At 43.0% G+C, this 15,165-nt stretch overlaps 1 protein-coding gene across 1 annotated transcript in view; it reads right to left on the minus strand.

The window, feature by feature from the left end:
• prrc2c (proline-rich coiled-coil 2C) overlaps nucleotides 1–15,165 on the minus strand; it is a 29,093-nt gene that overhangs the window by 7,333 nt on the left and 6,595 nt on the right. Inside the window, exons 2-23 of the mRNA XM_084090945.1 lie at nucleotides 14,946–15,123; nucleotides 14,704–14,816; nucleotides 14,415–14,540; nucleotides 13,974–14,269; nucleotides 12,641–12,720; nucleotides 12,323–12,459; nucleotides 11,760–11,847; nucleotides 11,496–11,667; nucleotides 10,798–11,377; nucleotides 10,160–10,335; nucleotides 9,735–9,972; nucleotides 9,274–9,481; nucleotides 6,740–9,154; nucleotides 4,650–4,810; nucleotides 2,850–3,004; nucleotides 2,320–2,698; nucleotides 2,069–2,154; nucleotides 1,740–1,934; nucleotides 1,224–1,475; nucleotides 686–778; nucleotides 499–600; nucleotides 82–268 (exon numbers count right to left, since the gene is read on the minus strand). Coding sequence (XP_083947071.1) covers nucleotides 82–268; nucleotides 499–600; nucleotides 686–778; nucleotides 1,224–1,475; nucleotides 1,740–1,934; nucleotides 2,069–2,154; nucleotides 2,320–2,698; nucleotides 2,850–3,004; nucleotides 4,650–4,810; nucleotides 6,740–9,154; nucleotides 9,274–9,481; nucleotides 9,735–9,972; nucleotides 10,160–10,335; nucleotides 10,798–11,377; nucleotides 11,496–11,667; nucleotides 11,760–11,847; nucleotides 12,323–12,459; nucleotides 12,641–12,720; nucleotides 13,974–14,269; nucleotides 14,415–14,540; nucleotides 14,704–14,816; nucleotides 14,946–15,070 — 6,364 coding nt within the window. The 5' untranslated portion in view covers nucleotides 15,071–15,123. The remainder of the gene's footprint in view (nucleotides 1–81; nucleotides 269–498; nucleotides 601–685; nucleotides 779–1,223; nucleotides 1,476–1,739; nucleotides 1,935–2,068; nucleotides 2,155–2,319; nucleotides 2,699–2,849; nucleotides 3,005–4,649; nucleotides 4,811–6,739; nucleotides 9,155–9,273; nucleotides 9,482–9,734; nucleotides 9,973–10,159; nucleotides 10,336–10,797; nucleotides 11,378–11,495; nucleotides 11,668–11,759; nucleotides 11,848–12,322; nucleotides 12,460–12,640; nucleotides 12,721–13,973; nucleotides 14,270–14,414; nucleotides 14,541–14,703; nucleotides 14,817–14,945; nucleotides 15,124–15,165) is intronic.

The raw sequence follows: 15,165 nt of genomic DNA on the forward strand, positions 1-15,165 counted from the left end.
AAAATTCTACCAATGTCTGTTTAAAACGCTTTTACCAGCACAACCCATGAAAGGGTCAATGCATAAGGTGTAAACTCCTACCAGACAGTGAGGTGCTGGGGGTGACAGAGGCCACAGGTATCTGAGGCACTGAAGCACTGGAGAAGGAGTTGAAGGAGGCACTGCCTGCTCCTCCTCCACTGGTGATGGGGGAAGCAGAGGAGGTGACAGGAGAGCTCTTTTCCCCCAGACTAGGCGAGTTCTCCCAAGCCTTACGTGCTGATTCCATCTGCAGAAAAACAGTGAGAAGCAGTTTTACAAGATGCTTTTGGTAGCATCTGCCTTCACATACTTGTGTAGACTATGTTTTATGATGATTTATGACTATGGTGAAACTATAACAAACAACAAAAAAACCTGGCCTAAAATTGTTGTGTATTGCTGCCTTTGATTAGAGGATCAGTATTTGTAAAACATAAAATTCTGATTAGCAAATTAATCCTTCAGTGCGCGTCTTACTTTGAGTGTGAGGTCAACAGTAGCAGGAGAGACTGTGGCAAGGCTGGAGCTTTGCTGCAGGGCTTCTCGTCGCTGAATAGGTAACGGGTGCGGGAGAGCCACCTGAACCAACAACCAAGAAAAGGATCAGAACACAGAAAAATACACACACAAACACAAAGATTGATTACAGCACTGAAGCACTAACAGGGGTCACAAGGCTCTCCTCCATCTTTGTCCCTGCAGTGGGGACGTTGTCAGCTAAAGAGGACGACGGAATTGTGTAATCAGTCACCGATTCCTGCACAATAAATAGACACTGTCAGGGAAAAATAAACACTACAATTCATTTTTCTATAAAATATACACTACTAATCAAAAGTTTGCGCTTGGAAAAGTCTCTTACGCTCAACAGGGCTACATTTATTTGTGTAATAGACAAATTTAAAAACAAAAATGATATTGATATTTGATAATGAAATGTTCTTGAGCATCAATGTTGAAAACAGTCGTGCCGTTTAATATTTTTTGTGGAAAGTGATTTTTCTCAGGATTCTTTGATGAATATAAAGTTCAAAAGAACAGCATTATTTGAAAAGTATTTTGTTACATAAAATGTCTTTACTGACACTTATGATCAATTTAATACAACCTTTCTGAAGAAAAACATACATTCAAAACTCACTGAAATTTTGAACGGTAGTGTACAAATGAAAGGATTGAGGCAGCAGGATATTATACTGCACCTTAGAGCTGCTGGAGTATTCCGCTGATGGAGCAGTGATCATGCCCTCAATGTCTCCACCCAGCTCAGGAACGTTGTCTTTAGTAGGTGAGCTAGAGTCTCGGTCTCGGCTGCCTCCAGTTCCACTTTTATCCAGACCCTCTCCATCGGACTGACGCACATCTTTGGCAGCCTTGCGGTTCTTGAGTGAACGCTCTTTACCAATGGGTCCAGGTTTATATTCTTTGTGCTCCAGAGGAGGGATGTCAGGTAACTGCAGAGGAGAAATTGATTTTTTTAAATGAGGTTCATTATTCACCTATATACAAAAAAGTCTGAGACCACTAATGAAAATGTTTCTATTTTGCATATCAGCACAACAATTTGTCCCCCTTTTGGGCAAATTTCACAGCCCTGTGCCACATATCTCGCAAACATACAAATATTGTTTCACTTGGAAATTCTGCTGCATTATGTGATGCAAATTCTGTTGCACGTTGTATATACAGGTCCTTCTACAGACAAAAGCAGGGACTACCTTCTGAGGTTTGACAGGTCCAGCGCGGGGCTGTTTTTGTCTCTGCTCTTTGGGTTCGGGTAGTTTATTATCAGAGGTTTTCTCTAGCAGGGTGGGTACTCCATCACTCTCAGTGCTGCCTGCTGAAGAGGGGGCACCAAACTGGATGCTGTCCATACCCAGCTCAACCCCAGTGTCTGTGCCAGCTTTCACACCCTAAAAAAAACAACAACAAAAAACACACACACACAAACATCACTACTTACTAAAGTTCAGAATATCAAAATGGTGCTGTCAGCCCGTTACAATATCAATCCTTGTTTAATTCTTTTTCAAATAGCCTCTCACACCTCAGGTGTAACAGTCCCAGTAAATGAAGTAAGGGGTTTGTTCCAGGCACTGACAGAGGGAGGCTGGGGAGGGCTGATAGGTCCAACTACAATAGAAAGAGAAATGGGACAACCATCAGATACAGAACTGAAGAAGAAGAAAAACTCCCTGCTCTTAATTTATTTCTTAGTTTTTCAAGAAACTATTCAAGTAACATTAATAAAGACAGTATGCGGTGTAAGTAAACATGGCTTTAAGTTGAGACACTTACGTTTCTTGACATCAGAGAGAACAGTGGAGCCAGCCACCTTGTTCTCCCACAGTTCAGTACCCAGGGTGTTGTGCGTCTGACTCTTGGCAGAGAAGTCTACAGATGCAGGAGCCAGAGGTGCAACAGCACCCTCAAGAGGCTGGGGCGGGCTAGTGCTCTGATTAGAGGCGGGCAGATTGTGCTGTGACACAGAGATAGCTGGCTGTGGTTGAGGCTGCTGCAGGACAGACTGGGGCTGTGGAGCTGGGGCTGATGGTTGCTGCTGCTGCCCTGCTGCCATTCCTTGCTGCTGTTGCTGTTGTTTTTTGGCAAACCGTGGAGGAAGTTTAGAACCGCCACCTCCCCTGCCCTTCTCTCCAGAACCCTTTTTACTCCAGTTCTGCAAAGCATTTGGACAGACATAGAAGATATCAGATGACATTTTGGCATTGTACCAACTGCCATGGTTCAATGCATGCAATACATGAATGCTAACTGACAATACTAAATTAATAAAATAATAAATGATTGAGTTCCTCTTCTTTCCACACCTGTGTAGTCTGCTCTTCTTTCTTCCTTCGTTCCTCATCCTGCAAACGTTTCTGCTGTTTCCGTGAAACAACCTCTGTGAACCCATCATCGGTAGTGTTCGACTGAGGGTCCTCCAGCGTTGTGACTTCTGGGTGGTCATCAATGATCACTACACCTGTGGAAGAGAAAAGAGAACAAATGAGTTTCAAACAACTTAATTCAGTTTACCAATATTAAGACTTAGTAATACAATAATACAAACCCAAATCCAGAAAAGTTGGGACATTTTGTAAAATGTATATAAAATGAGGATTTGAGGAATGAGATTTGTTAATTTTTATTTATTTATTTAAATGACAAAAGAACCAAAAAAAAAATCCAATGTTTCCACTGACCAAATTAATTGTATTTTGTAAATATAAACAAATATTGATTCTGATGGCTGCAACATACTACAAAAAAGACAGACACAAAATAAAAGTGAAAAGACTTTCTCTTTTTGTTTCTCTTGCACGACAACTTCTCGTGCAAGTTGGCATTGCACGAGAAACTGTCATGCTTCTGTTAAATACAGCCACATGGGCTCGGGAGTTCTTTGGAAAACCGTTGTCACTTAACACAAGGGCTGCACAATACTGGAAAAATATGACTGTTTAAGCTTGTTTTTGGAAAAAGTTTCAGAGTGCTCAGACAAAAAGGACCATCCAGAATTTCATCAGTGACAGGTGCAGAAGCAAACATCTGTCTAATTCTTCACATGCTAAAAAGTAGTTTCTAGACACTCTACACCATAGAAGGGATGTGCTTGACTGCCTGCAGTCCAGATCTGTTTCATCATAAAAAGGAGAATCAGACAATGATGACCAGATTGTTTAAAAGCTGTCATGTATCAGTCGAGATTGGGCAAAAATTCCACTTGCAGTTAGTATCCTCAATTCCCAAATATCAAAAAAAGTGTAATTAAAAGGAAAGGTGACGGAGGAAAACATGCCGCTGTCCCAACTTTGAGTGTGTGTTACAGCCATCAATATCAAAATTTATTTTTTTATTTACGAAATACACTTAAGTTGGTCAGTGAAAACTGAAAGTCTTTTCTTTGTACCTTTGTCAGTTAAATAAAGGTTAAAGAGAATTAACAAATGACAAGATTTTAGATTTTATTGCATTTTACAAAATGTTCCAAGGTCTTCCAACTTTTATGGATTTGGGGCTGTAATTCTGTCAGGACCACTACCGTCAAATATGATTGACAATTAGCATACAGTTTGGATTGGCGGTATGGTTCCGTTCTGGGCGAGAACTCCCTGCGCATCCATGCAGCCTAGCATGGATAAGAGCAGGGAGAGCAGCAATAACCCCCCTTGGGGTAAACAGAACAGAACCAACATGAAAATTTGCAAATATATTTAATTCAAGATTTTAAAGTACAACATTATTCGATAATTATTCTGATTCAAGGGGAATCAGAATGTCAAATCCTGACTGGGCGAGAGGAGGAGCTGGGGATGGAGGAGGGTAATTAGCTCCTGAGAAACACGATAGCTGCTGATAATACTGAAGGAGCTTATATATGTATATGGTGATAGGTGTCGTATTCCTATAGGTAGATGTGGATCAGCTGAGGGTCAGCTGATGCGAGCTTGACTAACGTGACCTGCCAGAACTAACGCTACGCTTGATTCAAACTTCTTGCTTGGAGCGAATCAGCTAGCTAAAACGCCAGGGTTAGAGTCACTAAAAATTGTCTATTAATTACTATGAAAAAAAGGTTGCTACTGGGTGCAACTACTGCAATATAGACAAAAGTTTTGAATACTCACTGGCATAATTGTTGAGATCAAACTGAGACAAAGCATTTTCTTTCTCTTTGGGTTTTTTGACTGCTTGTTTTGCTTCCTCTTTCCGGCGGCTGGGTGCTTGATCTTTTCCAGTCTTTTGACCTGTACCAGCCTGAGCAGCCTCTGCATTCTGAGAAGCAGCACTGCAGGGAATAAAGAGAAAATATTAGCTCATCAGAAAATCAGAGCAAGGCAGATTTAAATAATATGTTTCCAATAAAGCAGGAAGCCATGAAAAGCTGAAGTATACTCGGACCATATATTCAGTTGCTTAATTTTAAGATGGTGCTGCATGAGTTTGTTCTGAAATGCAATTCTTAACTTTAGGCAGGGGTGTCCAATCCTGCTTATGGAGGGCCAACATCTTGTAGAGTTTAGCTCAAACTAGCAGGGCTGTAACATTATGCAATATGAAACCGAAATCGCAACACTCAGATCCACGAACCTGTGTTGCGGTATGAGAAGGCAGAATCGCGACACACCCCTTCCAACTACCATAGTTAACTTTCCCGTCCAAATCCAATGCTACCACATCTTTAAATACTATTAGTATTATTTGTATCAAAAACTTGAAATATAAATTCTCAGAAAATGCATTTAATACCAATATATTGAAAAGTCTGTTTATATATCCATACTCCCTGCCATACTCCCTTAATAAAGGAGTCCAGACATTGGAAAAATATCTACACATGCATTTTATATTTAATATGAGGGAAATATACATGCGTTACAGACGTGACAATAAATATTTGCCGACAAAAAAAAATCTAAAACTTTTAGGTGGCAAATATTTTTTAGTAATTCTATGAATTACACTGCACAAACCAAAAGTAAAAATACCCACTGGATGAAGAAGGGTTGGCTCTTCAAATAAAATGAACATAAAATATTCATTTTATTTTATTTTTCGTGTTCGCATTTATGAGGAAAAAACAATGTTACGGACGTGAGCGTTCTGAAAGGGGCACTAAAAGACTGCTTCAAAACTTTCACAGAGACCTCAAACAGAAAGCACAAAGCCTTTCTTTAAAGTGAATTTCGTTTTGTATTAATTGTATCTTAATTTTAATCAATGTTTCATCAACCAATTGCCTGGATTTAATAAATAAGTAAGTAAATATAGCAGACAATAGATAATCACGACACGGAGGCGCCGGCACGTGAACTGGAGCTCGTCTCAAATTAACCGAAACTCAGCGTATAAGATAGCCTACTTGCCTCACAGACCTGAAAAATATATCTATAGAAAGCTTGAAATATCTACTTTTAAACCGAACAATTCAAAATGAAAGAAAACAGACTGCTCTCTGCTTATGTAATCCGAAATGTGCATTTCTCTCTGGTGCGTTCACTACATGCAAAGATCGCGGGTCAGCATCGTCAACTTCATCTTTGCAGCCGACACGGATACAGAAAACACTTGTTTATTAATAAACAATTAAAATGTCTCTTTGCTATATTTGACATTCATAATCATTACTTTTAAGGGTTCTTTGTGACAGCTTTTAGGTGCTTTATTGGCAGCGCCACCCTTACATGTTACATGAGCACCACCGCATCAGTATATGCGCCTCTTTTCAGTTGTTGAAAACGAGGGGTTCAAGTATTTACTTAGAGTGCTCGAGCCCTGTTATGCATTACCAAGCCGGGCGCATTTCTCTCAAAATGTGCTACCAAAACTTCTGGAGAAAACAAAGGCTAAGGTGGAGGAAGGGTTGAGTACTGCCCCCCTAAAAAAAGAATCGAGGTTTGTATCAAATCGTGGGTCAAAAATCGTGATACGAACCAAATCGTGGGTTTGGTGTATCGTTACAGCCCTACAAACTAGCCTCAACACACCTGGCTGGATGTTTCATGTAATACTGAAGACTGAATTAGCTGGTTCAGATGTTTAATTTAGGGTTGGTGCTAAACTAACGCACAGTGGCCGTCCAGGACTGAATTTGAAGTATAATCAAAGTAATACTGGTGCTTGCTTTAAAGCATAACAGATAGATTTTTCACCCATAAACTGCTATATTAAAACTCAGAATCTCTACTTCCTGGGGACAACGCAGTTCAGGACTCACCCCCTGCGTCCCGATTTGGCTCCAGATCCTCCCCTTCTCTCGCTCTTGCCCCCAGGGTAGCCTCGACCTGTTTTAGGCCCACTATTTCCCCGGCGGTTCTGTCGATCGACAGGCCGCTGGCTGGAGAAGCTCCTCTTGGCTGCTGAGGCTAACTCCCGTTTTGGGATTGCCACAATTTCTGTGGGTGATTTGCTTTGTCCCCCAGAGATCGGTGTGGGCACAGAGGAGGAGGAAGTGGTGGCGGTCATGGCCGCTTCAAGTTGCTTCTTGTCCTCTCGCTCTCTCCGTTCATTGAAGTCACTACTCTCAGAGGCAGTCTCCCACTCCTCGTTGGCCTGGTCAGAAGAGTTCTGATTGGACAAGTCTGGTGATTTGCTGCCAGCAGCAACTACAGTTGTGGCTCCCATTTCAGGAACAACTGTTTCTGTGACAGGAAGTTCAGGCGAAGTCACATCAGGAGTGAGAGAAGGTGCTGTAGTGGCATCAACCACTCTCTCGGGCAAAATGACCAGAGTTCCAGGAGCTTTAGACCGTGTCGGGGAGACAGACGTAGGTACTGGCATTCCAGGAGTAGTTTCACCAGCAAAAACTGCTGCTTCACGTTCTTTAAGCCTCCGAAATCTTGGGGGCTTGTCCTGTCTGGGTGGACGGGCTGCCCTTGGTCTCCGGGGCCTCTCCCTCATGCTTTGTCCACCCTCTCCGATCTTCTTGTTATCATACTTGGCGTGACGTCGTTCGGAGGGTGTGCTATCAGTGCGTGAGGTCTCAGCTTCCTCTGGTCGAAATGTCTCCATGGGCTTCGAGGGCCACTGTGAGCCCTCTTTGACAGCAGCCCGACGGAAAGGAGCAGATCTGTGGCCACCTCGTTCCCTGCCACAACCTCGCCTGCTGTGCAAACCACCTTTTCCCCGGCGTGCGGCCTCACCCTTTAACAGAAAACCTGGTTTAGGTCTCCCATCCTCATCCCGAGACACAGGTTTTTCCAAAATAGGTCCAGCTGCAAATCCGGAGACAGATTTAGATGATCGTGATTCTGTCAGCTCGCGACGAATCGGTCTGCTTGGTTTGGCGCTGGGCTCGCGATCTGATGCTCCGGTGTCACTTGCAGATTCTCTACCTTCACTTTCAGAATCTGTGTCCGAGCCTCGTCTGCGTCTGCGCTTGGGCAAGACTTCGAAATCTGAGCTCTCACTACGGGTTTCACTCTCTTCCCGGCAGCGGAACCCAGCAGTCCCCGTGGCACTTAATGGCAAGTCTGAGCGTGATCGTGGCTCTCTGTATGGGTAGTCCCCTCGACTCCGACCACGGCTACCTCGGCCCCTCCCACCATAGCTGCCTCTGTAACTCCGGCCACGGGAATAGTACTCTCCTCGACCGCGGCCTTTATAATCAGATGGCCAGTCCTTCTCTCTTTCTGCTTCTCTGTCCCTCTCTCGGTCACGTTCTCTCTCTCGCTCCCTCTCGTCTCTGCGATAAGATCTGGGAGGGAGGTTGGACTCTTTGCGAGATGGTAATTTTGGTTCAGGACGTTTGTCATTAGTTGGAGGCATGTCTGACTTTTCCTCAGAAGCAGTTGAGACTGTAGAAACTACCGTTGTCTGAAGATCTCTGGATTTTGCTCCACCAGTCGCTACTCCCACTTCAGGTTCTACCACTACTTTCTTCCCATCACCAGGTGGCTTCAGTCCTTCTTTTAGTCCTGCTTCTACAGCAGCTGAAGGAACACCTTTGTAAGTAGCGCCCTCTTTTTTGGATCGTTCACCTCGCTGCTCTTCTTTCTCTCTTCTCTGCTCCCTCTCTTCCTTCATGTCTCGTAGTACAGGTTTCTTAATAGGTCCAGATCTCCTGACTGGCCGCTCCCCTCCGGGACCCTCTCTCCTCCCAGATCCAGATCCACGGGATCCCCAGCGCATTTCTGACTTCTGCTTGCTGGGCGCAGGTAAAATAAGCTTTTCAGTTTTGTGCATACCATCATTAGACACAGGAGGAGTGGAACGGCTGTTGTTCACAGACCCTTGACCAAAAGGCTCCTTTCTGGACTTGTCCTCAGGTCTTTCCACAGTATCAGTAAGGTCCAGGGTTTTCTGTGCTATGATAAGTCCTTCAAATCTGGGCTCTTCCTGTTTCAAAGAGTGACTGGAGCCTTGAGAGATACTCCGTTTCAATACAGCCTGTCCAATGGCTTCAACCTCATCTGCACCGGAGAGGTTAACCTCCTCAGGTTCAAAGGAGGGGATGACTGGTGTTCTGTCAGTCTGTAAGAGACCTGGTACCTCTTCGGTAATACGACTAAAAGCAGATAAGGTTTCAGATGAATCCCTGAAGAAGTCACTTTTGCCCCGGGGCTCCAGTGGACTATGCTCCTGAGGGTAAACGCCTGATAGACCTCTATCCAGCTCCAGACCAGCATCCAATCTAAGAGGGGACGAGGAAAACAACAGAAAAACATCTTAGCATTTGATCAACAGGTTATTTCTAACAGTGGGGGAAATCGTATAACTATATTTTTGTTCTAAAACACTGCAGTCTCTCACCTTGGCTCCTTGCCATCTTCTCGTCCTTTAGCAGTGGCAGAGGAAGGCAGGGGCTCTGTTGGGGGATATGGGTCAGAACCCCAAACCATTCGAGGCTCACTGGGAACTCCGTGTTCTCTGATTGGTCGGGTCAGATGATCAAAAGTGTCTGATCCAGAGCTGCTGTTGTCTGCGGGCTCTCGTCGTACCAGCTGCTTAGGCATTCTCCCTGATGATGAAAAATAGTTACTACGACTGCAAATATAGAATGCAACAAAACAATTGCTCCAAAACAAAACAAATTGTCAGAAATGTTTTTCACAATACTAAAATTGGAGACTTATTTTAAAAGAAAAACAAGGAAGTGAAAGAGCATAAGATGAAACGAGAAAATTTGTTACTGTATATTTTAATAGTTTCCAGTGATTGGGTTTGTTACCTAGTTACTAGGAAAGGAAACAATTTCAGTTTGCAAGAAATACCGGGGTGCATAGGAGGCATGTCTATTGGTGGCCGTCCAGACATCATACGAGGATCCATATAAGATTGCATCATTAGCCAGCGTGGGTCAAAGCCCATAGAGGCTAGGTGTTGGTGGTGGGGGCCAAGAGGTTGATATAGGGACCTGTGCTGAGGGGGAACAGAACCCCCTGAGGGAGAGACCGGACCCCCTCCACCTTGCTGCTGCTGCTGCTGCCACTGTTGTTGTTTAAGCTGTTCCTAAAGAATGAGGATTTTTTTTTTACTACATTAAAGCAGGAATTACTACAAAGAACTTCAGTTGTCAAATAATATCTGACAGGTGACCTGAACAAACTATACATTTTCATCTTTTACAGGGTTCAAACTAAAATTGATGCTTTAAAGGAAGCAGGCAACAAACAAAGCTAGGACAGTGTGTGAGCACCTGTTGTCTAAGGAACCTGGGTGGCAAAGACTTCTGGAACTGTTTTGAGTATCCAGAGGTGACAGAAGGGCGAACAGCAGTCCCTGTCTCCCCCTCATTTTCCAGTTGAGATGGAAGAGGTGTATCTTCATTAACAGAATGATCCAGTCTGGACAAAGACAACTGAGGCTCCTCAACTGAAACAAAATTTTTGACAATTTTAAATCTAAAACTAGCACACTCTATAAGAATAATTACACATCAGGCAGAAGATTTTATCCCAAGCGACAGGGAATTGAACCAATGACCTTGGCGTTGCTAGTGCCATGCACTATTTTTGAGCTACACTACAGGAAAAGTCCATCCCAATTTATAGTATGCATCAAACCAGGTGAGCACAATTAAGGTTCTTGTCACACTTGCTTTGTTTGGTTCAAACAAGATTTTACACCCTACCCTGGCTGGTCTTATTTTCACATTGTACATTAAACCATTTGATTCTTTAGATTTACAACTAAAGCTTCACTGCAATAGAAAGACATTTGAGTTTATACACCGCAATTTGTATTGCTATACATGCAGAGAGGTACATTTTTGGAGACAAACCTCTATGTGCAATGTACTCGGTGTAATAACAGTGATGCTTTCAATCCATTTACCTCTGGGCTCCTCAGCACTGAAGTAGTCTCTCGTTGGTTGTCTATCCACTTGTCTATGCACCTCCTCACTTACAGCAGTATCAACCTTGCTTTGGGGTTCTGGGGCAGTCCTATGAACAGGAGGGCTAGGTTGCCGAGTAAGAAATTGTGGCACCTCCTCCACAGTGGGCTCTGTCCTTTGATGGTTTGGCATGGGAAGGCAGGGTTGCTGTGCAGGGGGAGGTGGTGCAGGCTGAGGGGGTGGAGTTTCAGAAGATTGTTTAGGCACAGTTTCAGTCACTTCCTGGTGGTCATCGTGAGCTTGCGTAGTTGGTTTAGAAGTTTCTGTAGTTGAAGGTCGACGTTTCTCCTCCAGTTGTTTGAGTTTCTCTTTGCAGGCAGCAAGTCTCTGTTCTTCCATGCGCCGTTCCTCCTCCTCACGCCGTCTGCGAGCACGCTCTACTGCTTCCGAGAGCTCTGACTGCTTCTTCCGTTTCTGTCGCCATGCTTCCGTTTCCTCCTCACCAGCAGGGGGTGCTGAAGTGGCCAGCTTTGTAACACGTGGGCCACCACTTCCCACAGAACGTCCAACAGTTTGTCCCTGCACAATACATTTTTTTTTTTTATTATAGACAAAAAAACAAAGCAGCTAAAAAAAAGAAATAAGTTTTCAGCTAACTTTGTCAAATCCAAGACTACTGTCCCAGTGCACGCCATACCTGTTGATCCATCTTGCTATAATGGACAAGATTGCCAGGGGAGGGAGCCCTGGGATCTCCACTTTCCACCCATGAACTCTTGCCATCACTCCTCTCTTCTGTTCCTTCTTTCCATCCCTCCTGGACATCAATTTTTCTTGTTCGCATACGATCAACTTTAGTCATCCACTCCCTGTGTTTTTGCAAGAAAGTTTTATAGGACCAATTTTCACTATGCCCAAATATATTCTGCAATTAATTTTTTTTACAAAGATGAGTGCTTACCAGCCTTCGCCTTTCTCCTTAGCTGAATGGTTCTCCTCATCATCACTAAAGTTCAGTTTCTCAGTATAGTCAACTTCCATCTGGGCACCTAAATAAAACCAAAAATTGTGACTCAATGGACAATGATTTAAATATGAAATAAAATGTGGCAATATCTAATAAGCCTGGGAATTAAAAACTTAATTAATAATCCTTTAATTTGATTATTTTGTATTTTTCTTCTGGTATGCACCCATGACCTTACAAATGTAAGACCACTCATAACATGAAGTACCGACATTGTTGCAAAAATGGATGCTTTGCATTACGAGTTAAAAACTGACAACAGGTATTGACTATAAATTCTGACTGGATGAGCCACATTTAAAGAAGCTGAATTCTGAATTCAATGATTCCCATTTTGTGTCAAGCCGACAGCCATGTGGCTATCTGTCAAGATATAAATGGTATAGCAACCTCTAACAACAGAGACATTTCTACTGTTGCACTGTACATCCCCACCTAACCCTACCAGAAACTATGAAAAAAACAAAACAAAAACACTATCCAATGGTCACTCTCACCTGCCCAACCCTCATCAGCATCAGTGTCCAGATTGTCTAGCTCCTTTAGTTCAGTGGCACTAACAATTGATGGCCTGTCTGGATCCTGATGCCATGGCTGAGAGGGAGGTTGTGCGGGTCTTCCAGACCGTGGACCCCTAAATGGAGAAGAGAGAAAAACGTGAGAAAGCGAGAATTTACAAAGCTCCTAATGTCCTGGAAGAATACCAAAATACCAAATTGTCTTGTTTAATAGAAACTGTCTTTCAACTGCCTCCACTTTCAACTTTTCCATCTAAAGCAAGTTAAGTTTAATTTCAGACCTTATTGGACACTTACTTAGACATCTCCGGTGGTCCAGGGTATCTAAAGCTGCCTTGTACAGAAGGAAAGGGCCCTCGAGGGTAAGCATTAAACATCTGAAAAGATGCACACATTAAAATAGCACTGCAAATAGGGCTGCAACAAACGATTATTTTGATAATCAATTAATCTAACGATTATTAGAACGATTAATCAACTAATCGTTGATTATTTCGCCGACTAATTAAGTTTGGAACGATTATTCAGATTTTTCAATTAGTTAAAACACTGAGTATACATATTCTAACTATAATATAAAAAAAGAAAATCACTTCAGCTTTTGAAATGGTTGTTTTAATGAACTTTGAGCCAACTAAACAGGTCATTCTCTTTAAGTTTTCAGATTTCTGTCCAACTCAAATCACACACAAATGCTCTCTAAGCATTGTTTAAATATTCGGTTCTCTTTCAATAGAAAAAAATAAACAAAAATGAATCAGCTGCATTACAGAAAAACTTAATCTGCAAACAATTATTATAAGTTGACATGAGTTAAGTCAACTTTTCAAATATTATAAAATTGACATGACAATTGAGCTGACAGAGACATTCTCATTCACCTTGTAATTTACAGTATGAAGAAGTAACTGACATGATATTCTTCATAACATCTCTTTTTGTAAGTCTTCATGAATATGGAACAAAATACAGGCAAGTGATAAGACTAATACCTAATAGTGTTACAATAATAAAAACAGCCCTGACTCCTAAGATCGATCAAGCTTTATTCTATGCAAAAATAAATCATCACATTACTGTAATTATATTATTATTGTTCATATTATTGCTATTATTAGTAGTATTGCATTCTCTAATAAAGAGATTTACTGCTAGTTATTTAGCTCCAGCTGGAGAACATTCACCTCTCACTGGCTCGTCTTGTGCTTTTACATGCATGTTGTGCTCACGTGAAAAGCAAGTACCACCTAGCATGTATTGCACACAACAGCATTCTTGTTTTGAAACTTTCACACACCTTGCTAGTTCGGATTCGTTTGCAGTCCGTCATAATCATGGTCATAATTCACGCTGTATTTTCTTCTACCGCAATAGCATTTGTAACGGCTGCATTACACTCTAGCGCTACAGCGGCCAAATCGCGCTATTGCAGGCCCTTACATTAGGTCACGTGGGATCAAACGACTAGTCGACAACAAGATATTTTGTCGACAATGTCGACTAATCGTTTCAGCCCTAACTGCCAAATGCACTTCACAAAATCAGTACCAGCCAGAAAAATATATAGCAGCATGCCACATTTCAGGAGGTAGAAGAAATAATAAACAATGGTTAAATAACAATCACTCACATATGGCGGCATCATGCTCCTGAACTGGGCAGCATGAAACTGCGATGACATCCCTCCCGGTGGTTGCTGGCCACCGTTGAGTTTATGCTGAGGGGCAGTAGGTGGGAGCCTGTCCCTGGCATCCCTCTTTTCTCTGCTCTCACCAGCAGAGGGTTTTCCTGCCTCATCAGAGTCCCCAGAGGGAGATGGTGTGCCTCTACCCATGCCCGACTCCTCAGAGGGCTTACTGTCAGTCTCTGAGGGGCTGGGAGCAACGTTTAAGTTCCTACCTCCACCTTCTCGCCAGCTACCCACATCTGGTTGGCAATAGGCATTAAAGACCAGAGTAAGAGAGTGCACATGAAAAAAAAAATTTGCATTAAGAAATTGTTGAATATTATTTTGGACGGTTGTATCAGGGATGTTACACAAAGCATGCGAGTGAATGGGAAGGACAATTACTCTGAGGCCTGAGGCTGGGGCCCGGTCCATAAGGTTCAACTTCCTGATCGCCTGATTTATCCACCTCACCCGCCGCCTGCAGACTCGGAAACTCCTGATGGAACTGACTGCTCATCCGAGGAGCTCCTGCACATACAGCGCCATTGAAGCACTTGGCTTTAGCAGTTTAAAATTCATAATTTTGATAATTCTGCTACTTAAATTTGCTTGGATAAGGATTTACAGTTCACAGAGTAGTATTTTGAGAACACTAACAACAATGAAATGCTTTACAGAAGAAAAGGCTTACCGTCCAGCTGCCCAGGCTGTTTGCTGTTGGCCCAGGAGCGGCTGCCACCCAGAGGGGCATCAGAGGTCTGGGGCACAGTTGGTTTGGGCTGTGGTGGAGGGGTCTCTTGCTGCCTATAATTATAAGAGAAGTGTCAATGGAAGACCGAAATCTAAAGGAGTATGTTTGGAACAAGAGTGTTATAACTTCCAAAACTAATCTTGCAACAGGCAATACACCCATCATTTAAGGTGTAGTTTTACCGTTCGTCTCCTGGTTGATCCTGTCTGGAGGCCCATCCGCTGCCGTCCTTGGGTACGATGCTGACGTTGGGATCGTTGCCTTTGTTCTCAGCTTTCAGGCTGGGCAGGTTAGCTGGAGGGGGCATGCGTCGACTAACAGCAACTTTGCCCAAACTTTGGAGCCCATGTCTGGCGGCAACTAAGGAGGAAAAAAATACATTTCATCAGCCTTAACAATTAC

The sequence above is a fragment of the Abramis brama genome (genome assembly GCF_963993115.1).
Source record: "Abramis brama genome assembly, chromosome: 18".
NCBI classification, from domain to species: Eukaryota; Metazoa; Chordata; class Actinopteri; order Cypriniformes; family Leuciscidae; genus Abramis; species Abramis brama.